This window comes from Macaca fascicularis, chromosome 17, assembly GCF_037993035.2.
Source record: "Macaca fascicularis isolate 582-1 chromosome 17, T2T-MFA8v1.1".
In the NCBI taxonomy this organism is placed as follows: Eukaryota; Metazoa; Chordata; class Mammalia; order Primates; family Cercopithecidae; genus Macaca; species Macaca fascicularis.
This window is the reverse complement of record NC_088391.1, coordinates 92,315,655-92,341,902: the sequence shown is the minus strand read 5'-3', so window position 1 is coordinate 92,341,902 and position 26,248 is coordinate 92,315,655. Positions and strand designations below refer to the sequence as shown.

Genomic DNA, 26,248 nt, shown 5'->3' with positions numbered 1-26,248 from the left:
CAAATATTTTGCCGGTTCCTGTCCTTCACAAATTAAATTGTACCTCAATTAGATCATTTAAAATTGTTTCACAGCTAAATGATATCCTATTCATTTTGAAAACCTATTTTCCGAATAGTCCTAGGATATGATTACACTAAAAACCCAGACTTCCCCCACTATACAACATATTCATGTAGCAAAACTGCACTTGTAATCCTAAAATTTATACAAATAAAAATATTTTTCCGTTTTAATTTGGATAGCTTCTAATGCTCTGTCTTCAAATTCACCATTTTTTCTTCTGTGATATGAATCTGCTGTTAATCCCATATAGTATTTTTTCATATCAAATATTGTGGTTTTCATATCTAGAAACTCATCTTGGGTCAATTGACAATGTTGGAATAGAAAAATGACTGCGAATTCTTAAGAATTAAATAAACCGTGTAGAAAACCTACACATAATCACTGATAGGATAAATAAAAGTAAGTTCATGGCAGGAAATATTTGAAACCAGAAATCATTATCAGTCAACTCTAGGTATTTTGTAATTCCCTTCATGTTTTCCTAGGGTATTAGAGAAGTAAATTTTTTATGCTGATGGGTTTTTACCTATCCTTTTTAACCACAAAAAATAAAAATAAAACTTAGGAAAATACTAGGAAAAATTAGCTAACATGCTGCTTCTGGAAGTTTACTTTTTTCTTTTTTTTTGTATTTGCAAAAGTATCTACAATAAGCAATATGTAACTAGTTAGACAAAAAGCAGAGAAAAAACAAATATGCCATCCACCCAAAAGAATGGAGATTGATAAAAAAAATCATGACAATACTCCACAGAGCCTAAACTTTGAAGTACTGTTTTTCCCTTTCAAGACTATCTGCCGTATCTGAGGCCCTGCTGTGTGAATGAAGGATTTCTGATTAAGGCTAAGCTTCCTTTTAAAAAGTTAATTGATACTTTAATTATCTTAATGATGACAAAGCCTTTATTATCCTTTAATTATCTGAGTTATTTAAGCCATTCCACTTAAATATGTGATAACAATCAGATTAGATTTCTAAAATATGTGGTAAGATAGTAAAATGAGAATAATTTTTACATTAAGAAGGAAAAAATTGAATTTTATAAGGAAATACATATTCAAATAAATGTTATTTTACAAACATCAAGCCTATCCTCCACACTAGCCCAAATAGCCCAGTATGAATAGTGTAATCAAGATTATGAAACTAAAATTGCCCTCTAGGTAATAGGACATTGGAAAGTGGGACTGTGCATTTTCTGTGCAAGTGAATATTTTTCCCCTTCTCCAGTCAAGTGATTGACTTCTAGAGCACCTCTGACTTTTTTTTTCCATCAGTAACTTCAGTTAAATAAATTTTGGCCTGAGGTTGTCTTCTGAAACAACTGAATCTTTGCTGTTTGTGACATATTGCCGATGATATTCTACATCATCTTCTCCTTCTTGTGGCAATGGCCCCATACTAAATAATTGCAACCTTGGAGGTGGATGATACAACTAGAATATGACAACTAGAACATCCTACTCACTCAGCATTGTGATTGGCTAAGGGATAAAGATAATCCCTGAGTCAGGCTACCCAGGAACATCAGGACAACTCTAGGTGAGATAATTTCTCTGTCCACTGGACAGGGTGCTCTGATGATATGTATCTAATGCTGTCGTTAGCCACCATGTGAATCCTGGATGTGGGGCTATCCCACTGCCTAGCAGAGTCCACATTTAGATCCTCGTGGTATCCCTTGAACCCTAAGTTAATTTGTACCCAGGGACAGATCCAGCCCTACACCAGTGTTTCTTAAACTTGACTGTGGAAGCATCGGAAGCTGGAGGACTTGTTAATGCACAGGCTATTGAGCCCCACAGCCAGAGTCTCTGATGCTGTGAGTATGAAACTGAGAATTCACGTTTTTAACAAGTCCCCCATTGATGCGTGTGCTGCTGATTCAGCCTCCTGAGTAGCTGGGACTACAGGTGCCTGCCACCACGCCTAGCTAATTTTTTCTATTTGTTGGTAGAGCCTGGGTTTCACTGTGTTAACCAGGATGGTCTCAATCTCCTGACCTCGTGATCCGCCCGCTGCGGCCTCCCAAAGTGCTGGGATTACAGGCATGAGCCACCATGCCCGGCCAATTCATTACTGATGACAACACTGATTGCAAAAAATGAACTAACAAGCCAAGAGAAAACTAACGTAAATGACAAGTTAATGGGGGCAGCACACCAACATGGCACATGTATACATATGTAACAAACCTGCACGCTGTGCACATGTACCCTAGAACTTAAAATATAATTTAAAAAAAAAACAGAAAACAAATAAAAACTCTACACTTTAACATCATCCACCCATTTTTTAACTTTTTATTGTTTCTATTTATGTTATTATATTATGTCTTAAAAAGTTATTGGAGTTATTATTCTTGATACGTTCATCTTTTAGTCTTTCTACTCAAGATATAAATATTTTACAAACCACATTACAGTGCTACAATATTCTGTATTTGTCTGTTTGCTTACTATTACCAGTGAGTTTTGTACCTTCAGATAATTTCTTATTGTTTGTTAACATCCTTTTCTTTTAGATGGAAAAACTAGCATTTCCTGTAGGACACATCTAGTATTGACAAAATCATAAGCTTTTATTTATCTGGGAAAGTTTTTATTGCTTCTTCATGTTTGAAGGACATTTTCACCGAATATACCATTGTAGGGTAAAATTTGTTTTTGTCCCCCTTCCTTCTCCCTCCCATCAGCATTTTAAATATGTTGCACCAGTCTCTTTTGGCCTGTAAGGTTTCCACTGAGACATCTGCTGCCAATGTATTGGAGTTCCTTTGAATGTTACTTGTTTCTTTTCTCTTGCTAATTTAAGAATCTTTTCTTTACCGTGGACCTTTGGGAATCTATTAAATTCCTTGAGGTAGTCTTATTTGGGTTAAATCTATTTGGTGTTCTATAACTTTCTTGTACTTGAGTATTGATATATTTCTCTAGGTTTGGAAAGTTCTCTGTTATCCCTTTGAATAAATTTTCTATGCTTATCTCTCTCTCCCCCTTTTCCTTAAGGCCAATAGCTCTTAGATTTGTCCTTTTAAGGTTCTTTTCTGGGTCTTAAAGGCATGCGTCATCCTTTTTTATTCTTTTTTTCTTTTGTCTCTTCTAACTATTCAAATCACCTGTCTTCAAACTCACTAATTCTTTCTTCTGTTTGATCAGTTCTGTGGTTGATAATACTGATGCATTCTTCAGTATGTCAACTGAATCTTTCAGCTCCAGAATTTCTGCTTAATTTTTTTATTATTATTTCAATCTCTTTGCTAAATTTATCTGATAGGATTCTGAATTCCTTCTCTGTGTTATCCTGAATTTCATTGATCTTCCCCAAAACAGCTATTTCAAATTATCTTTGACAGGTCACATAACTGTCACTCCAGGATTGGTCCCTGGTGCCTTATTTAGTTTGTTTGGTGAGGTCACAGTTTCCTGGATGGCCTTGATGCTTGTGGATGTTCATTGGTGTCTGAGCATTAAAGAGTTAGGTATTTATTGTTGTCTTCACTGTCTAGGCTTATTTGTACCTATCCTTCTTAGAAGGGATTTCCAAGCATTCAAAGGGAATTGAGGGGTGTTATCTAAATCTTTGGTCATTGCAGCTGTGTCTGCATTAGGGGGCACCCCAAGCCCAGTAATGCTGTGATTCTTACAGACTTGTAGAGGTATCCCCTTGGTGGTCCTGGGTAAGATCCAGGAGAATTCCTTGTACTATCAGGCAGACTCTTGTTCTCTTCCCTTACTTTCCTCCAAAAAAATGTAGTCACTCTTTTCATGCTGATCTGCCTGGAATTGGGGAAGGGGTAACACAAACACCCCTGTAGCAACCACTTCTGGGACTGCTGTGGGTCAACCCCAAAGACAGCATGGTACTAGGTCTCACCCAAGGCTCACAGCAACCACACTGCCTAGCTACTGCCAATTTTATTCAAAGCCCGAGGGCTCCTCAGTCAGCAGGTTGCAAACTGAGCCAGGATTGTGTTCCTCCCTTTAGAGCAGCAAGTTACCCCCCGGCTCTGGGCTGGTCCAGAAATGCTGTCCATGAGCCAGGGCATGGAGTCAGGAAACTTAAGAATCTACTTAGTGCTCTGTTCTGCTGTGACTTGAGTTGGCACCCAAGCTGCAAAACAAAGTTCTTCCCACCCTTCCCTCTGCTTTCCTCAGTCAGAAAGAGTGTCTATCCATGGCCACGACCACCCCAGGACTGGTACCAATGTTCACTCAAGCCTCAGCTTGTGGTGAATGCTACCAGGCCTTGGTTTCTCCCTTCAGGGCAGTGGGCTTCCCTCAGGCCCAGTGTGGATCCAGAAATGCCATCCAGGAGTCAAGGCCTAGAACTGTAGAACTGGGGACTCCAGGGATTCACTTGATCCTCTATCCCACTGGGCCAAGCTGTAAGACAAAGTCCCCTTTACTATTCCTTCTCCTTTCTTCAAGCAAAAGAAATCTCTCCCCATGGCCACCACCCCTTGAAATATGTTGGATCACACCTGAATCTAGCATGACCCTGGGTCTCACCCAAGGCCCACAGCAAGTACTGCCTGGGTACCATTGATATTTATTCAAAGCCCAGGGACTCTTTAGTCAGCAGGTGATGAATTCTGCCAACACTGGGTCCTTCCCTTCAAGGTAGTGGGTTTCCCTCTGGCACAAGGAACTAGGGCCTGGAATGGAGGCTCTGGTACACTATTTTATTGTGGCTGAGCTGGTATCCAAGTTGCAAGACAAATTCCTCTTTACCCTTTCCTCCTGGAGCTATGAGTTGCAGCTGCCTAGGGTCAAAAGAGGGGTGATGCACACACTCCCTTGGCTGCCCTGGCTGGTGTCTTATGAGGTCACATGCATCCCACATCCAGTGGCTCCAAGCCCAGTACAGAGCAGGACTTGCCCAGAAATCATAGTTCTTATGGTCTAGACTGTCTTTCAAGTTTATTTAAGACACCAGAGTATTTTAGTCCACAGTGGTGGTGCCTGCCAGAACTCAGGCTCCAACTGCTGGAATGGATGATTCCTCTCTGGCTGGGGCTGATCAAAATGCTCTGTCTGTGGGCATCAGCTGAATTCTGCCCCTTGTTGTACAGGGCAAAACTGAGTTCCGATCCAAAGTTCCACAATCACTGTTCCCTCTCCTTCAAGCACAGAGATGGTCTCTCCATGCTACATGGCTGCTGTCAGTGGATGGGAGAGGCATGGAGTGGTGATTCAAGACTGCCTTTCCTACCTCTTCAGTGCCTGTTTCTTTGACATGGTAGTGAAACCAGGCACTGTGATCACTCATCTGGTTTTTGGTTCTCATAAAGGTGCTTTCCTGCATGGATAATTGTTCAATTTGGTGCTCCTGTAGGGTGGATGATCACTGGAGGGTTCTGTTTGGCTATCTTGTTCCACTTCCCACTCAAGAATCATATTTAAATCTTTATAACCTCTGCAGCTACAAATACAGCATCTTATAAATAGTAGTTGCTTAATAAATAACTGTTGATTGAACAAACAACATAATTACACACACGACATAAATATATACAACTCTTATATTATATCAATATATAAATCCTTGGCTCCATATATGAGAAAGTAGTCCATTTTTAGAGTTTTAATTCTTAAAGATTGTGTCTATTTGATATGGATAAATATGTTTGTCAAATATATCTATACAAATATGGACATCAAATCAAAATATATCTTAAATTTCAAAATTGATGAAACTTTATGGAAATACTAGATCCTAAAGGACTTAAAGTTCCTCATTAAAAATATGAAACAATCCTCTGCATTAAGTTAATGGACTTCACAATAGCATTGTCAGTTAATTTACAATAGTTGACTGGCTACCCAATGTCTGTGTGACAGCTAACACCATTTAAAACCATTTACGCTTTCCTTTCTTCTCAAGTAAGTTGAGTTATATGGTTTAAAAAACCCCAAAACAGAAATTTGAAAAATAAATATGTTGACTGCTTCCAACACTCTTGAAGTTCTCAAGAAACTCTTAAAAGTAGCTTATTCAAAGATCTAAGCATATTATCCTACATAAAATATTATTTTAAGGTAGAAAAAGCATGAAAATTAAAGTAATGTAACAAAAAATAGGTAAGTGACTTACTGAATGTGCATATGAAAACAGACAACTATTGAATCTGTCTCATAATTTGTACCAGTAGTTTGGTTGTAATCTTTGCTGTGCTTTATGGGATTTGTAACACTCATTTTTACTAAGAGCATTTGGAAGGTGCCATAAAGTGGCATATTGGATATATTTCAGTGCAGTGTTCTTTAACTCATAAGACATTAAGTCTACATTTAGGAAATTAAGGATTTTTGTGAAGGGACATGAACATTTTTAAACAAGTAAAAATATATCCAGAAGTTAATACATAAGAGAGTTCACATCAATCTCATAAAAATGAATTCCCTAAACATAGACCTAGTGTCTTATGATGTCAATGTAATTTACTATGTAATTATTAATATGGTTATACTTAAAAATAAAACGTATTTATTTCCAAATTAAATTTAAATGTCAGATATTTACGATCATGTCAATAAATTAATTTCACTGAATATTTGAATATCTTTTCTAAATCCTACTGATGGTATTACTGCTCTGAGCTCCTCACTCACTCCCACCATGCCACCATGCAGAACAGAGATCTCTGGCTTGGGCCTGGGGCTCCTTTTGCCCAATGATATTTGGATATAAACTGCAGGTTATTGGTTCAGAGTCAAAGCTTTAAGAGATCTCAAGCATTTCCTCTCCCTTTCCAGTGATCCTGTGATCCACAATACCAAAAACATAGCTTGGGTAGCATAAAAATAACATGCAGTAGAATGCAGCCAGCCTTCAGGCTGAAGTCCAGGCTTGCCTGGCTGAGTCGTAGTTCATTTGCACACCCAAGAGTGAGACATATATATATATATATATATATATGCAACGTATATACACACACACACACACATATATTTGTATTGCCTTTTTGTAAGGCACTAAATGTTGTGGGGGTCTGTAATGAAGCATTCTTGAAGCAATAATATCAAAGACCTAAGAGAAAACCATACAGAAAATCAGATACTATTCCTGCCCTTGAGGAGTATATAATTTAATCATAGTTACACGGGCATGGCCTGATAATACTGATAACAAAAAAAGAAGCTGTTGCTGAGGATTTACTACCTGCAAGGGAGTTTTCTCAATAATAACACTATGAGATGAGGAAACAGAGCCACAAGCAAATCAACTAACTTCCCAAAATTAACAGTTCACAATAGGCAGAGCCAGTTTTGGAACCTGTATAGTCTTTCTCCTTCAATCTCCTCAGGATTCTGCCTCTCACACTTTCACATATGAAAATGACATTTAATTATGGTAGATTAATACTGCATGTGATTATTCAAAATTCAGAAAAGAGATTTAATACTTCTTGGGGCATTCATTAGCCGATGTCACTGTGCTAAATGGTGTAATAACAAAGTGACTGATGGCACAGTCTTTATGTCAGACAACATGTGATCTTAAACATTTTATTTAATCTTTTTGAGGTTCATGCTTTTATCTTTAGAATGGTAAGATGATTTATCCTGCTATTTGTTTATTGGGAGAATTTAATACCACACAAGAAGTATATAGAAATTCTAAATAAATGTTAGCTGTATTATCATTACCTTATTTCAAATTCATAATAAGCATATAGGATGATTCTAATTAAATAGATTTTTAAGGGCACCCCATAGAATGTTGTCCTATTAGAAAAGGAATTATTTTTCCAGACTATTGCTGTTCTCTTCTAAACACCCCTCACACCGCTCCCACACACACCTCATTCGTTAGTTGTTCTTCAAAGTCATGGCTCTCTCGCTAGGTTGCCCAGTTGACTTTCATATAAAGGGCAGTAGAGACTATCATGGTCTTTGATAACTACACACTCAGAGGGTAAATGTTGAGATGCACACAAATATCATTACTTCATTGTGCTTTAACAGACCGTGTGCATATAGTTGGGGAATTAAAGACAAACACCAAGTCTGCCGTATAAAATAGTAATGCCTAGGCAGGGGAATCACTTGAACCCAGGAGGTGGAGGTTGCAGTGAGCCGAGATCACGACACTGCACTCCTGCCTGGGTGACAGAGCGAGACTCCGTCTCAAAAAAAAAAAAAAAAAAAAGAAAAGAAATAAAATAGTAATGTCTATATTATAATACCTTTCAAGCACTGGACATGCATTAAATAATTATTCATGGATATGAAAGTTCTTAAATCCTGAAGGAAAGCAGAGCTTCCAAGGTTAGCTAACAGAATATTTTGTTTTAGCAGTCAACTATAAGAAAATTATTTCCACCCTTTTATCAAATCTGCAGTCACTGGATTCAGCTCCTGTTGCCTTCTGATGGCTGAAATCTCACAGCTAATGAAGCTAGGTCTGGTCATAAGATTTCCCTGTTCTTCTCTAGACATCCTTTTGGAGATGTTTAATAAGTGCCTTTTGAATTTAACTGAACTGAGACTCAGAGAAGTTACGTGATTTGTGCAACATCACACAGGCAGCAGCAACAGTGGAGAAAGATCAAATGGCTTTGTTTTTTAATTTCAATTCCCAAACATTTTCCAGAGCATTCTGCCTCTGCATTTTCATCCTACCCAAACCTTCCTGCTTAGTTTTCCTAAGGAAAAGATTGTTAAATTCAGTAAAGACTGTACTATCTTTTAATAAAATATCAGTGCATTGCCACTCGTAGGTCTTAAAATTCAACATGTTTTGTTTGTGTGTGTGTTTTTTTGTTTCTTGTTTTTTGTTTTTTTAGATGGATAGATGGAGTTTCACTCTTGTCGCCCAGGCTGGAGTACAATGGCATGATCTCAGCTCACTGCAACCTCCACCTCCCCGGTTCAAGCAATTATCCTGCCTCAGCCTCTTGAGTAGCTGGGATTACAGGTACCCACCACCATGCCCAGCTGATTTTTCTATTTTTAGTAGAGACAGGGTTTCACCATGTTGGCCGGGCTGGTCTCGAACTCATGACCTCAGTTGATCCACCTGCCTCGGCCTCCCAAAGTGCTGGGATTATAGGCATGAGCCACAGCACCCAGCAACAACAGGTGTATTAACAGGGATATCTAAAATATTGAAAGATCACAATATCCAGAATCCCAGGTAGGCAGGATGTCCCCATAAGCCTTCATATTATGACCCACGGTCCGCCTGTTCATTTCCAAGGTGCAAAGTGAACCTACATGATGATCCAACCAAAACTGTTCAGTTTTCTATAAATGCCTTTCTTCTCTCTCTTTGCAGTATTGTTGGCTCACATTGATTTCATCTCAAAAAGGCTATACATATATTAAAATCTGCATGTCTTTAAATTTTTTGAGCTCACTTCATAAAAATTAGTTTTATAAGAACAAAAGAGAATCTCTGATGTGACTTATTCATAATAGCCAAAATATGTAATACACAAAATAATATAAGGTAATGCCCAAGGAAATAACAAATATGTAGAGTCAACTCTCCTACCTTCCTTTTCTTTCACTTTTATAGACAAGAAAAATTAGGTTATGGAGGAGTTCCTTCAAAGGCTCACTCAGGAGGATCTTCTTATTTGGATATGGTTGATGTTAAATGCAATCTCTCTAAAAACTTCAACTACAGCTGAGAAAATGCTCATTATCAGTACAAGTAATTTTGCCCCAGTGATTTTGGTTATCTCAATTTCTTTAACATTAAATGCATAAGGGGTTCTTTTGCCCAGTACTTTCTTAAGATTTGAGCTTTTACATGCACTCTCGAAGACAAAAGTAGGAACCAAAATCTACTTTTCCAAGAAAAAATTCAAGAGAAGTTATATTTTTTAATGTAAATAAAGTTTCTGAAAATTATGCTTTCATTTTAGTACTCCAAAATCCATGAAGAAATTATCCCCACATATATGGTTTTAGGATAACTTTATTATAGTGCTGAAGAAAACCCTTCTATTGATTTGGGGTGGGAGGAATTTCTACTCAGGCTTACTTAGCACAATAGTTGGAGAATAATTGTTTTGACTATCTCTTAAAAGTTATTACAAAAATTGAATGAATTCATATGCATGAAAATATTTTCCAGGATAGTATACTCAAATATAGGTAGATACTCCTCTTATTCATTTGTATTACGAATGTAGCGTTAATTTCAAGGCTTAAAATTATCCAAACAGGCAACTGAAAGTAGTCTCTCCAGTACACGGTTAACAAATCAAGTATTTTCTTTCTTCAAACAAATGAATTATTTCCACGTCAAGACAGCTCTTAGAGCTTATATAACGAATGGTGTTGCCCAGAAAAGAAAAGAAAATAGAAGTCTATAACAAAATACAAGTCTATAACCTGTCTTTTGTATTTTGGAGAGGAAACCGCTTAAATGGCCAAGACACTTTGTTTATAAAAATAACTAGTTTTTGTCTAACTATTTCGCACAGCAGAAAATGATAGCTTTGAAGGAGCAGTAATGAACAATTAGGAAATACATTTACCATGTTTTCATTTTCTGATTTTGGCTCCTTACTCTACCCCATTGACTAAGTCGTGAATTTACAGTTAATACCTTGCCATAGGAGAAGTTTTTAAGCAATGCCAAAACTCATTGACCTCTTAAAAAAAAAAAATTAGCCTACCTTTCCCTAGGAAGTTTCCAGATAAAATAACAGAACGGGAAACTAGAGTGGGTAAGTATTCACTTTGAATAATTTGGTGTTTGAACTAGTGACTATGTACAAACAATTAAAACGATAGGGCTCTTGGCACAGGGACTGACTTTATCGTATACCCTAAGAGTGGGGTCGTACAAGGTCAAGTCAGTAAGCACCCTTATAAAAGTCTTATTTTTCTTTTCTCTTTATAAAGCCCTCATTCTTATACCCACCCTTAAGTAAGATGATTTAAAGTAGATGGAAGAATGACTTCTATTACAAAATATAGTTTCTTATTTGCCAGGAAATGTGATTCTTGGAAAGACAAAGCACTCCTTTTCCAAAGAAAATGAGATTTGCAACCTCCATGCAGCTCTCTATCTTTATCAATTTAGAAGTTAATAGAAAATAGCTTGAGAATGTATCCACGTAGAGTCCCAAAAACGCCCTGGTAAATTCCCCTGATACTCTCAGTCTAGCGGTGCCAGACTTTTCCACCTCCTTAGACGTGATTCTTGCCTTTAAATCTCAGACCAGGTTTGGAAGCTAAATTTCCCAAAGAACAAAGGCTTCAATATCCCCGTCCCACTGATGTGAGGTTTCCCTCGGCCAAGGTCAGCTAGTAGACCGGCTGCTATGATGCAAATATTGACCCATATTTTGGAACCTAATCCCCAATGTGACAGTATTAAGAAGGTGGGTGGGCCTGTAGGAGGTGAATAGGTCATGAGTGCTCCACCCTCATGAGTGGGATTAGTGCCCTTATAAAAGAGGCTTGGTGGAGCTTGTTCCCCCGCCCCCCCAACATATGAGGATGAGGAACCATCCAGGAAGCTGAAAATGAGCCCTTACCATACACTGAATCTGCTGGTACCTTGATTCTAGACTTCCCAGCCTCCAGAACTGTGAGCATTAAATTTGTCCTCCTTCTAAATTATTCAGTCTAGGGTATTTTGTTACAGCAGCCTGAATGGACTAAACCATCTACCCTGCAACAAATTCTGGAGTCCTTAGGGTTGACATAAAAGGACAGTAGACAGTAATTCAAAACCACACAAAGCAAGTTCCAGGAAAGATCGATCTGTATTGTTTACTCAGAACTGTGCTAAAAACCTTTTTTTTGTGTGCTAAATATGTTTGTTTTTAGTTTCCAGAAAAATATGTGAGATGGTGCTAGTATTCAGAATATTCGGCATATTTGTGAACATAAGAAATGTGAAATCGTGAAAAATGTGTTTGGTGTAGACCATATTAAGTGACAGTGGTGTTAAGATCTAACTAGACAGATGGGAGCATACAGGGTGAGAAAGAGGAAACAGGGTCAGCATGCCATTAAAGAGGAATCAGATTCTAGAATGTCTTAATGGCCAAGGAGATTGGAAGCCAAAGTTTAGAAAGATTGGAAGCCATAGTATATACCCTGCGTGTGTGTTCATGAAGTAAATCAAAGCAGGGGTACAGAATAAGTGGCCAGTATAAACGGTTAGAATGATCTTTAAAGGGAATTTGTAAAAGCACGGATACTTGACAAAATGTCACTTATGGTGATTCACCAAGTGGTGGTACACAGGATAGACAGAATGGAAGACAGCCTGAAGCCTGACGTGATAAGAACTTAACTATTATTAATGTTCCTTGTCAAGGGAAATGAAGGCTAAGCTAAGGCACTAGCAACAGAACAAAATTCAGCAGAAAATTAAGTAAAAACATTAGCAATGTTGGCAGAATATGAGAGCAAATGAAAAGGATGAGTCAAAGTTGGCTATGGTTTACTTGGATGACTAAGAAGATCCCCATCCCCTCCAAGTTTTCTTGGCCTTTCTGACTCCACGTCTTCATTTTGGTTGGCTTGTCAACTGTTTATCAGTAACATCACTACCTCTGCTCTTGAAGTTATGAGCGTCTTTATCCTCTACCCTCTACATGGTTACCACTATCCTCAATTATTAATCTTTTCAGATGCCTTTACCTAAATATTTATTCCACAGCCATGATGGTAATTTAAATAAGCTGAATCTCATGTATTCACTGAACATATATTTACTGAGCCCCTACAAAGTGCCAGTTACTCATTGCAGGGATCCTCAACCTCATGCCTTCCCTTTGAAAAAGTCAGAAGTACTATACCAAATATAAATGGGTGACTGAGGCTTAGGTGGATATTTTTGTTATTTGCCAAGATCACATAGTGGATCACATAAGTGGAAAAGTGGATAATAGGGCCTGTTTCTCCTGTCTCCTAATTCAGTTATTTTTCCATTGGTGCAAGCTGCTTCTTAAGGCAGAAAGTCTTAAATCCAGACAAATCTAAAGCTGATTTATCACATTATTTTATTTCCTTTTTTCTTCCTTCTGAGATGTGACTACAAAATTCAGAGTCGTTTAGCAAAGAATAGCATATCTGTTCATAGAAATCATAATTTATTATTAGAATCAAAATAATACAAGCAGGTATTATTGCCTCAAAGATAGAGAAAATTTACCATTAGTTTTATATTTTTAAGACTAAAATATAAAACTTTGCAGATGTCTAAAGGTTTCCAGCAGAGAAAAAGAATGAAAATTCCAAATTCAAGGACTAATTACACAGTTCTGAGGGTAGGGTTCTGGAGCGTTCCATGAGATCAATTATAATGGTATAAATCAGAGTGTAGATGTCAGGGACAGGAACACAAAAGGCAGGTTCTGAGACAAAGACATATACAAGACTCAGAAAGTTGGCAGTGCGGTGAGTTGGGGCATGATGCAGTAAGCTCTACAGATTCCTCATGCTGGCCAGGGCTGAGGGCACACCCAGCCCCGGCACTATAGAGCAGGCAAGCTGGCTGGGATAGAATAGTTCAAAGACTACCAGAGTAATTCCAAGACATGAATTTAGCACTGGAGGAAGATATAACGTGGAAAGAAAATTGCTTATTTGAAAATAAATATCTTAGGACCAGGAATTCAGCTAGGGTAGGAGAGGGGTGTCTAGCATATTTAAGCATAAAAACTCCAGTGATTTGTTAATCACTCGTATGTGTTTGGCACTGTCATTATCCCTATTTGGTATTACTATTGCCCTCTTTTCAACCATAAGGAAACGGAGGTTGTCACCTCTTAGGTAACCTCCCCGTAGCACCACAGTGGGCAAGTGACAATGTCAGGCACTGAACGCAGGCAACTGTTGGGCTTTAAGTCCCTCTTCATGCTTTAGAAAGACACTTAGTGTTCCTTATCAGAAATGGTGTGGAAAAGGCCAGATGCCATGGCTCACACTTGTAATCTCAGCACTTTGGGAGGCCAAGGCAGGTGGATCCCCTGAGGTCAGAAGTTAGAGACCAGCCTGGCCAACATGGTGAAGCCCTGTCTCTACTAAACATACAAAAATTAGCCAGGCGTGGGGGCGTATGCCTATAGTCCCAGCTACTCAGGAGGCTGAGGCAGGAGAATTGCTTGAACCCGGGAGGTGGAGGTTGCAGCGAGCTGAGATTGCTCCACTGCACTCCAGCCTGGGCTATATATTTATATATATATAAAATATGGAAAAGACTGGGGCCAGAGCAATTAGATCATGTAGATAACCTCAGAAAAGAAGGAAAAGACTCGGCCCTTGCATCACCAATGGAGCATAAAAAGAGCTAGACGTGAATGAGTTGGAACCTCTCCCTTGCCATTCACACATGCAAAGTCCCCTGCACTTTATAGGAGGGTAACTATGCTGAGAAGACTATGGGCCCTTCAAATATAGCCATCCTCTTGCTCCTGAAACCTGTAAACATGTCACCTTATGGCAAAAGGCACTTTGCTGATGTGATGAAGTTTATGGGTCTTGGATAGGAAGGTTATCCTGGATTATCTGGGTTCAGTCTAGTTAAAATAGTCCTTAAAAGTGGAGTTTGTTTTCCAATGGTAGTAAGAAGGGACGTGACAATGGAAGAGGCTCTGGGAGATGACAACCTGTTTCCAGTTTTGAGATTTGGGAGTGGGGTACTTACTTGTAAGGACCCAAAAGCAGCTTCTAGAAAACAAGAGGAACCCCCACCTGACAGCCAGCAAGGAACTAGAGACCACAGTCTTACAACCACACAGAACTAAATTATCTCAACACCAATAACCAGGAAATAGATGCTCTCCTAGAGTCTCCAGAAAAGAACAGAGCCTATCAACACCTTGGCCCGGAAGTCCCATGTCAGGAGACTTTGAGACCTATAGAACTCTAGAAAAGACATTTGAGCTGTTTAAGCCTCAAGGTTTGTGGTAATTTGTTAGAGCAGCAATAGAAAAATAATACAAGGGCAGGATATGAAGCTTCGCAAAATGTCTTGTCTTACTTCATAAGTTTGCAGACAGGGAATTCCCTGAAGAATGATAACGGGGTTCTCTACTCCCAGAGAATTTTTTATTTTTTTGAGACAGGGTCTCATTCTCTCACCCAGGCTGGAGTGCAGTGGCCTGATCATAGCTCACTGCAGCCTCAATCTCCCGTGCTCAAATGAGCCTCCTGTCTCAGCCTCCTGATAGCTGGCACTACAGTCACCCACCACTGTGTCTGGCAATTTTTAAAAAATTTTTAGTAGAGAGCAGGTCTCGCTATGCTGCCCAGGCTGGTCTTGAACCACTGGGCTTCAAGGATCCTCCCACCTCGACTTCCTAAAGTACTAGGATTACAGGCGATGTGAGTCACTACACCCAGCCCCTCCTAGGGCATTAATCACCCACCTCAAGAACATGAACATGCTGAGTCACAAGGTCAGATGTAACAATGTGTATCCGAGGCCCAGGGAGCTGAGCAGCTTTTGTGGGGGTTTATGATATCAAGAACATGGGATGTCAGTTTTAGCATCGTATTTCAAAATATATTGAAGACTCTGAGAACCTTATGAGGGAGGTTTATGTTTTGCAAATTTAAAATTTGTAATACAAATAAATTTGTTTCCATATGTTCCTTTCTCATTCTGGGGAAACTTTACACAGAAAATAACTCCTGAACTTCGCACATTTATACTATTTTATCTCAATACCACAATGCTATAAATATGTTCCTCTAGATCATCAGGGTGCAGGGATGACCTAGTCCAGGGCAAAGTATATCTGTCTCTGTGTGATAGAGTTTGGATGTGTGTCCCCACCAAATCTTATGTTGAAATGTGATCCCCAATCCTGTAGGTGGAATCACGTGGGAGGTTTGGGTTATGGGGGCGGATGCCTCATGAACGGCTTGGTGCCCTCCCCAAGGTAATGAGTTCTCGATTTGTTCACAGGAGAGCTGATTGTTTAAAAGAATGTGGTGCCCCTCCCTCTATCTCTTGCTCCTTCTCTTACCATGTGACATGCCAGTCCCCCCTCACTTTCCGTAAGTAAAGGCTTCCTGAGGCCTCACCAGAAGCCTAGCACATGCTGGGGCCATGCTCGTACAGCCTGCAGAACTGTAAGCCAAATAAACCTCTTTCCTTTACAACCTACCCAGTCTCAGGGATTCTTTTACAGCAACGCAAAACAGACTAAGATATTATGGTAGAACTGCAGAGCCTTGTCCAGATAGAGCAATTCAACTGAGGAAAATTGCTGTGCACATTTGGCACTTTCTTTTAGAATGAAAACATTTAACTTTTATATGTCACTTGGGCTAAGACGATATGCATTTATCCAACACAGATGAATGTAAGAAAGCAGAGCTCCTGAAAAATGGCTACATGAAATAGGTGAGCTAATGGTGGAGAACTCCTGAATGTGTTTCCAAAAACTACCAGTGGTGTGAAGACCATGAGGAAAACACAGGAAAGACGCGATGTGAAAGCCAGTCTGTCTGTTCAAGACATTTATTTACTGGTGAAGGGGATTTAGGCAGATAATGTTCTTATGTGCTTGGTGCCTCTGACTCAGAGACAAGGAGGGGATATTTTGTGAAAGAGAGGGGGTGGTAAATCCAAGGTGGGCTAGATGGAGGTAAAGGAGTGGGCAAGGAAGTCAGGATGAGGATTGAAGGAAGGGAGAGAAGATGAAAAATAGAAAAAGACTAGTGAAGAAACACCCCGAGTGAATCCACAAGTAGTCTCGGAGGGAAATCGTTCAACAATCTAAGAAAAATGCAATTGGAAGGGAAAGGCAAGTCAAACAGTCCTCAGACAGCCTCAAGAGCCAGGAAGACCAGTTCTCATGAAAAACCACATATAATTCCCATACTATTTACTTCACAGTGTAAAAGTCAAATATCTTCAAGAAAAAAATTCCTAATTTTTACATATTAAAAAGGTTTCAATGTATTCTAATTATTTTAATTGTGTTATATTGTTAATGTTTACACATAAAAATCAATATTTACACATAAAAATCAATGTTTATAAGAATGGCTTATATTTATTTTTTTATTTTTATTTTTTATTTATTCATTTAAAACAGCACCTCCCTCTCTTGCCCAGGCTGGAGTGCAGTGGTATGATCATGTCTCACTGCAACCTTTGCCTCCTGGGCTCAAGCCACCCTCCCCTCTCAGCTTCCCTAGTAGCTGGAACTTCAGGTATGCACCATGCCCAGCTAATATTTGTATCTTTTGTAGAGACAGGGTTTCACCATGTTTCCCAGGCTGGTCTCAAACTCCTGAGCTCAAGCGATCCCACCTACCTCAGCCTCCCAAAGTGCTGGAATTATAGGTGTGAGCCACCACATCCAGCTAAGGATGGCTTATAGTCTGAATAAATGTATAAGTATATAAAAGATATGAATATTAAATAAATTTATATATATATATATCATGCTCAGTGTCACCAAGAATATAAAGTTCTTCATATCCATAAGGATACTGTTGCAGAAAAAGGCACTAAATATCAGGTAAATTAAAAAACTGGCTCAAGGTTAACAGTACAAGCAAGTTAGCCCACGTTAACAATTCAGACAAGATTCCCATCCTGCTCCAAATGTGCTAGTCAATGAAATAGGAATCTCTTTCTGCTAGCATTAATTTTTCATTTTCTATCAATTCCACTTAAAAGAACTATAAGTCATGGATTTGGTTATCTGATTCTTTCCTGTGATTTCTTGATTCCATCAGTTCCATCATACTTCCAATCTAGCAGGCTTAAAAACCCAGCATGAGTTTTAATTCATCTTACTCACCCTTGGGCACTAATTCATATTGATTCTACTTTTAAATGGTCTTTAAAAATAATAATAATAATTCTGTTCTTATTGTCTCTCCCATGGAGTTCCTCCCCATTGGTTCTCTACTTTAACTTGCCATGCTTTGGGGCACCATACAGTCAGCCCTCCATATCTGCGGGCTCCTCATTGGCAGATTAAAAATACTCAGAAAAAAATAACAGTGTAGCACAAAATAATACAACTAATATATAATAGTTGTATATATAATATAACTATTTACATAGCATTTACATTGCATGAAGTATTAGATGTAATCAAGAGATGATTTAAAGGTTACTGGAGGATGTGTATAGGTTACATGCAAATACTACACCATTTTATATCAGAGGCTGGAACATCTTTGGTATCCACTGGTGGAGGAGGCTCCCTGGAACCAAGCCCCAGCAGATACCAAGGAATGACTGTATTTCTTTCCATGAATCAGAGCACTAATGATCGCTCCCATATTTGAACTCTTAATAGCTCTTATATGCTGTTTAATCAAGAACAAACTCTCTACAATATGATCAACTGTAATTCTCAACCTATCTATTACTACTTTCCTTACAGCTCTAAGATCCAGCCAAGCCAACCCTTGTAGCCTTCACTATTTCCCAAACATCCACATGTTTTTCTGCTTCTACACCTTTGCTTAAGATTTTCCTTGCTCAGAATTCCAACAGTTCACTTTTTGGATTAAAAAATCTCCCAGTACTTAAGTGCTTATGTCAAATGCTACCTCTTTCTCAAGAACTTTTAACCATAATATATAACCCCTGGCTCAATGGAGCCCTCACAAAAATTTGTACAAATGATATCTTGCATTGTATTATAGATATGTGGTATTTCTCTTTGTCTCCCTACTCAATGGTCAGCTGCCTTCTATCCCTCATCTTTACACTCCCTTCAACAGGAGAGAGCCTAGAAAATATGCAGTGCTTCACAAGTGTTGCTAAATTGAATTATATTAGCTCTTCCTAAATTACTAAAACCGAAACTTTTTTGGTGATGTATTTCAACAGCAATTTCAAAAGATTTCTAAGAAAACAATATATTATTTAAGTGTCATTACAGCTGGTCATGGGGGCAACCAGGAATGCTTTGGAAATATCAACTGAAAGTTTCTTTCTATGCAATCAAACATTTTGCCATTCTTTCTTTTTTTCTCTTTTCTTTTCTTTTTTCTTTTTTCTTTTTTTTTTTTTTTTTCGCGCAATGGAGTGTCGCTCTGTCACCCAGGCTGCAGTGCAGTGGCACAGTCTTGGCTCACTGCAACCTCTGCCTCCTGGGTTCAAGCAATTCTCCTGCCTCAGCTTCCCGAGTAGCTGAGACTACAAGGCGCACACCACTACACCCAGCTAATTTTTGCATTTTTAGTAGAGACAGGGCTTCCCCATTCTACCAAAATTATTTTACCCTTTAATAGACCATCACATCCATAGGAACACTCACTTGCCTGGATCTTTGTGCTATAATAGTCTGAGGAAGATGCATGTGCCATGAACAAGTGGACAATGGAAGAAATAGACTTCTAATGGCGAGAGCCTAATCACTTTCAACCAGCACCAACTATAATAAGTACGTTTCTTATGATTCACAGTATAATAATCCCAATGGACTTAACTTTAAAAGGGCATAGTGTATCTAATACAGCTGCCCTGAGGCTGGGCCAAAATAATTATCCTTACTTGACCTTTTGGGCCTTGAATCAATAACAAGCCCAGACTACATGAAGAGAACTAAATTGCTCTCAATGTATTAAATGCCCGACAAACACCAGGCCAGCTATCTATCCATCTGTCACCTCCATCCACCCGTCCTTCCATCCATACTAGCCCACCAGTTATGCATCACTGTAATAATATGTAATGTATATATACATTTTAATATGTACTGAGCACTTACTTTGTGTCAGATGCTAGTCTAAGTATTTTACGTATGTTAAACCTTACAAGAGTACTGTAAGGTAGATACTGTTATTCCCATTTTACAGATGAAGAAATCAAGGTGAGACTGTTTAAGTAACTGCCCAAGTTCATGCAGCTATTTTTTTTTATTTAGTTTTTATTATTATTATGCTTTAAGTTCTAGGGTACATGTGCATAACGTGCAGGTTTGTTACATATGTATACTTGTGCCATGTTGCTGTGCTGCACCCATCAACTCGTCAGCACCCATCAACTCGTCATTTACATCAGATATAACTCCCAATGCAATCCCTCCCCTCTTGCCCCTCCCCCCTCCCCCTTCCCCATGATAGGCCCTGGTGTGTTCATGCAGCTATTGAGTAGTAGGACTAGGATTTGAATCCTAGAAATTTTCTCCCAGAGTCCACACTTTTTCTTTTTTCTTTTTCTTTTCGAGACAGTGTTTCATTCTTGTTGCCTAGGCTAGAGTGCAATGGCATGATCTCAGCTCACAGCAACCCCCATCTCCTGGATTCTCCTGCCTCAGCCTTCCGAGTAGCTGGGATTACAGGCACGTGCCACCATTCCCAGCTAATTTTTTTGTATTTTTAGTAGGGATGGGTTTCACCATGTTGGCCAGGCTGGTCTCGAACTCCTGACCTCAAGTGATCCACCCACCTCGGCCTCCCAAAATGTTGGGATTATAGGTGTAAGCCACCTCGCCCAGCCAAGTTTATTTTTATTTGTTTAGAGACAGAGTTTCACTCTTGTTGCTCAGGCTGGAATGCAGTGGCGCAATCTCAGCTCACCACCACCTGTGCCTCCCAGATTCAAGCAATTCTCCTGCCTCAGCCTTCTGAGTAGCTGGGATTACAGGCATATGCCACCAAGCCTGGCTAATTTTTGTGTTTTTTAGTAGGGATGGGGTTTCACACCACGTCAGCCAGGCTAGTCTTGAATCCTGACCTCAGGTGATCCACCCAGCTCGGCCTCCCAAAGTGCTGGGATTACAGGCATGAACCACCACACCCAGCCCAGAGCCCATACTTTTAATCACTCCATGATATAGTACTATGAGAGAAGGATTTTGTTTTCTTCTTAGAAGTTGGAGAGGTCTCTGGAAGTTACTCTATTTCTGGAAAGCACCTACAGGAAATTTCACGGAGGTGTGCACAGGTGCACATAAACATAGAAAACCTGCTATGTTTCCATATTACAGTGATAAAATTGGAACTATTTCTTAAAAATAAAACTGAGAAGCTAAATTTGAGGCACGGAATACATTGATGAGCTCGCAAGGCAGCCCTGTGTGCTACTTGTAGGGATCTTCACATGGGCCTCACAAACGTGGTCAGGGCATTTGCGAGGACAGATTCTGCTCAAGGCCCTGTAGAGTAGGCCTTGATGGGCATCAGTCAGCAAGATGAGAATAAAAAATGAACTTCGTTATTCCATTCAGTCTTAAAGAGAAGCATTTCATCTTCTATAGAAGTGCATGCATAACCAAACAAAACCATGCTTAACTCAGTCCTGCATTTTGTATCAGGAAGGAAGGAATGCAGTGACTAAGATGCTATGAGTAAACAACAAATCATTTTCTGTGGGAGGGGGAAAAGAACGCTGTCTACCACAGCATTCCTTCTGCATAGTTTTGGGGAGAAAAGCACCAGCCTAGGTTCTTCAACAGAGAAAGTGAATCTGATGGTACTCAGAACTCTCCCCAGTTAAAGGCTGCATCTTACCTCTTACATCTGTAATAAAACAAGAGAAAATGCCCTGGAAAAATTGTTCAAAATTCATGATATTGAAGAGGGTTTGCCAGAGGCCATAAGTCAGAGAAGCCAAGTAACAGTCAAATTCGGAATAAAATATTAGGCGATAACTTAGCTTTCATTCCAAAGGGCTACCCTTAATAATACTGCAGCTTGTAGGGCTACAAAGTTAAATAACAAGTTGTGGTGTTCAATATTTTCATTTTATTATTTATTGAGGTGAATTCTCAATCTCTGTCACCCCGGCTAAAGTGCAGTGGCATGATCTTGGCTCTCTGCAACCTCCGCCTCCCAGGTTCAAGCAATTCTCCTGCCTCAGCCTCCCAAGTAGCTGGAATTACAGGCACATGCCACCACACCTGGCTAATTTTTGTATTTTTAGTAGAGACTGGGTTTCACCATGTTGGCGAGGCTGGTCTTCAACTCCTGACCTCAAGTGATTCGCCTGCTTTGGCCTCCCAAAGTGCTGGGATTACAGGCGTGAGCCACCCCACCCAGCATCCAGTATTTTTAAAGGGTTGATTCACAGCCTTCACAGGGAAAACAAACAAAGTAGATGCACCTGCGCCCCTCCAAATTTCTTCTATGACTATTTTTGCATTGCCAAGCAGCCTGCATGTTAAGTAACCTAACTTACACACTACTGGGCCCAGGTTCCAAGAAAAAACTATTTTGCTATAAACTCATTCTTGATCTTTCTATGTTAGTGTTGGCTGACTTATTAGTCTTAGCTACACTGAGGGTAAAATAAGTGGCTAGTTTCTCCTACAAATTTGCCAAACCCTGTCTGGAATGCATTGTGTTGTGCTTTCACTAATGGAGTTCTGTGTCACTCACAAGGCACTAATTGAAGCTCTTGGCCTTAAGTAAAATGACACATTTATCTGAAACAGGTGAAGAGGTTAAGGGTGTTCTCTGGGAAGGAATTTTTTGACCCTTTCCAATATCAGAACCTGAATCACTCCTTAAAAATGTGCAAGGAAAATGAATGTATTTTCACTCCACCCTTAAAAAATACCAAGTTTCATTGCAACTCAAAAATTCAAGCAGCTAGAACAATGCAGAAACAGTCGCTTCTAAGTAAATATGTGCCTGTTTATTTTTTTCCTTATTATCATTTTCTGATACGCACTCCTGCCTGTGAACTATATTCTAATGATGAGAGGGCTAATCAGGCTTCAAAGGCAAAACCTGCCTCCCTAGAATGGAGGAAAATAATACATTCCCCCTCCCACTGTTTCCTATGTAAAATAAAATACAGGCCTAAGATCTACAAATATTATGATTAACATTCTTGATAGGGATAGGAGAACCCAGTAAAATAACTCTATTTGTGAGGACATTGGGGAATTTAGTCTGTAATGAGGAACTTCAGAGGCAAGCGAGATTTTAGAATTAAGCAAATGACGGCCAGGTGCAATGGCTCACGCCTGTAATCCCAACACTTTGGGAAGCCCGGGAGGGAGGATGGCTTGAGCCCAGGAGTTGGGGACCAGCCTGGGCAACATAGTAAGACCCCATCTTAAAAAAATCATAATTACAATAAAATATATAATTACAATAAAATATATAGTTAAGTGAATGAATTTTTAAAATACTACTTCAAGTTCGGAGCCTGGGGGATAAAAGTATTGTGATAAATGATGGCAGAATTAACTAGCCAAAGTGTGACAAGTGCGGTAACTTAATTGGTGCTTATGTGAAAGGAAGCGTGTCCCCACCCTTCACTCTTCTAGGGAGTGGCAGAAATCCCAGAAGAGGAGTTCCTACCTCCCGAAGGAGGAGACAGCGTCGCCCCCTTACCTGCACAGGTGCTCCCGTCGTAGGTCTCGCACACCCATTCGTGGCATTCACACAGGGGCCCGAAGAACATGCCCGGCTCAGTCACATGGCAGATGCAGACGCCGCAGTCGCAGCGGCCCCGGCCGTGGCACAGCGCGGCCCCCGGAGGCTGCCCAGGTGCGCGGCAGCGGCGCTCCGACTCGGCCCGGGACAGCCTGCAGGCGGCGCCCGGCCAGCTCCTGCGCGGGCAACAAGCAACCGGCAGGCGGGGTCAGACGTGGACACCGCCCCCTGCTCAGAACCCACGTTTCCTCCCCCGTGTCTCCTCCAGGTGCAGACGCACAACCCCAAGAACAGGAAGTCTGAGGCCCACATCTCTCTGCGGTCCAAGCGCTGCCTGGAAGGGCTATATTTTCCCAAGCAAGCAGGTACCACCCACCAGAGAAATGACCAGGGCCCAAAACGTGTAAGGCGGTTACCTGCCCCCCGGACACAGGTCCTTTCTCCAGGTGAACAGAGGTGATCTGCCCTGCTCTTTGGTAGTTTGTCACTGAATCTCATATGCACATTTAGATTAAATACAAAGTAATCCAAGGTATGGCACTCAGCTGACTTTCCAGTTTTCCTTTAAAAAATGTCCCACTGCTATCTGATGGCCAATGGGCAGTTATATTATGGAAGAGAAGAGGTGAATATATAGAAAGAATTAGACATGTTATGATAGCATCGGGCATAATTTGCATTAAGCAGTCTTTAGGAACTCTACTTTTAAAAAGTTTAGTTTCACTATTGCAATGTGCCTCCGTCTCTTTCCGAATGTGATACAAAATGTAATATAGACCTGTTGCTGCTGTTGGGAAACAGAGATCATTCTGCTTTATAGATTGTGAGAAGATACGGGTACACATAGAATTTTAACTCGTGGCAGAAATTCCTCCTGATATATATTTGCAGGAGTATAAATTATATTTTTATTCACTGATTGCATTTTTCCAAAGGAAAAGCAAAAGGACAGACATGAGGCAATGCACAGTGTAGGTATAAGGAGAGGGAATGGAACAGGTTGAAAACAGTTTATCCCGTGTCCAATTTAGTAACAACTCTTGGCTTAGGGCAGCCATCCTGCAAGCTTGAGCCCTGCCACATAAGCAGGGCAGGTCTCTACTGAAGAATAACAAACCAAACTTACCTCAGAGATGGCGAGAAGCTTTGAGGAACAGCTGACAATCCAGCAAAGAGAAGGGAGGACGCCAGCAGCAAGAAGTTCCTGAAGCCTGGGGGATGCATGCTGAGCTCCTGGGCTGCTCTGGGCGAGCTGCACTTCTGCAAGGTGGGGTTCACCAAGGGAGGTGGCAGGAGGGAGAGGTGCCACCAGCAGATGGCCGGGCAGACGGACCCACGGACACCCAGGCTTGCAGGTCCGGGACTCCAGCCGGAGTTGCAATTGCGTTGATGAGCTGCCTGCGAGGATTTGGGCAGCGGCACTGCTCTGGGCGGGGTGCTGGTGCCAAACCCCTCAGTGGAGAGTCTAGGCAGGGAAGTAATTAGAAACAGTTGTACAAGCAGATGGTTTATTTTGACATTAAAAAAAGTGTCCTGTTCACAGATTTGAGAAAATCATTTCTTTCTTCAAGTACAGGCCCCAGAAATATTTGACAAGAGAATATTTGGACTGGCCAATATTAAAGAGACCTTTAAAATAACCCCTGAGTTGTGAAGAAGAAGGGTGAGACCAGTGACTCTGGTGTGAACACTTGGGTAGGGAATTAGTTTCACCACACACTTTTAAAGAAGATGCACTCTTTAGAGTTTGGGCTGGGGCAAGGGCAAGGAAATCTGGCAAATACAACATTTTCTTGCCTTTATTATCCTTTGATTTAAACTGGATATTTCATTTCTTTAGTCTTTAAAAAGTGTGTCATGCTTCCAGCTGTTGAGGCCAGTAGCTTATCACACCACATTTTTTTCTTGACTTGGACAGTTTAAATTGTAGTTGTCTCAAATTCACCCCATTCTCCCCATATGTCAAATATGAGAAAAGAAAATTAAATATTTATAGCATAAATTGCACTGAGAAACAATCGGTGTCATTTACTAAGCACCTATTATGTGCCAGTCATTTAGTATGTGTTCTCTAATTATGACAATAATCACACATTTATTTGTGCATTAGCAAATGGGGATTTAGCATCTAGCAGGTACCAAGTTTTGTGCAAGATAGAATGAATGTAACAGGGAACTAAGCAGACATAATCCCTGCTCTCTCAGAGTCCAATGAGCTATAAAGACATTAATCAAAACAAAACCACAAAAACAAGGACAAACGGTTGCAAGTGCAATGAGAAGTTACTTCCAGATGAGATACAGGCACGTGATCTAATCAAAGATGGTAGCATTTGAACACAAAACTGAAAATGGCATCAAATTAAATTGGGTGGAAATAAGAAGGAGATGGAAGAGAACAGGGAGGCGTTCTTACTCCCATTTTAAAGATAAAGAAACTGAGGGCAAAAAGGTCAACTGACTTGCTCAAATTCATACAGGAAGTTAGTTGTATTTCAGCTGAAATCCAAAGCACATACGCTATCCCCTACATTTGCGGTCATCTGAGAAAAGTGTGTAGAGGGTTATATGGAAGGAGGAAAACATTTTTCATTCACCCTAAGAAGAGCACTATAGATGCAATGCTTCCTCATGAAATAGAACTATTCAAGAACCGCCTGTGGTCCCAGATCCTTAAAATCAGGGATGAGTCATAACAGGATGGGATTTCTCCCTGTCATTTACATAAGTAGGTATAGGGCAAGACCAACACTACACTTGCCTGCTGGAGCAAGAAAACAATGAAGGTCCTCTAATCATAGTCCATTTATTTTCTGTTTCTACTCCATTCTCCACCCTGTGACAGGGGAGGTTTTGCATGGGGCACATCTGTGTGTCCCCCTAC

At 40.1% G+C, this 26,248-nt stretch overlaps 1 protein-coding gene across 1 annotated transcript in view; it reads right to left on the bottom strand.

Annotated features, from left to right (window-relative positions):
- The window catches only part of ITGBL1 (integrin subunit beta like 1), a 244,353-nt gene extending 219,606 nt beyond the window's left edge, over positions 1-24,747 (bottom strand). The window contains exons 1-2 of the mRNA XM_005586184.4: positions 24,491-24,747; positions 23,323-23,540 (exon numbers count right to left, since the gene is read on the bottom strand). Coding sequence (XP_005586241.3) covers positions 23,323-23,540; positions 24,491-24,588 — 316 coding nt within the window. The 5' untranslated portion in view covers positions 24,589-24,747. The remainder of the gene's footprint in view (positions 1-23,322; positions 23,541-24,490) is intronic.
- Positions 24,748-26,248: the final 1,501 nt, after the last annotated feature.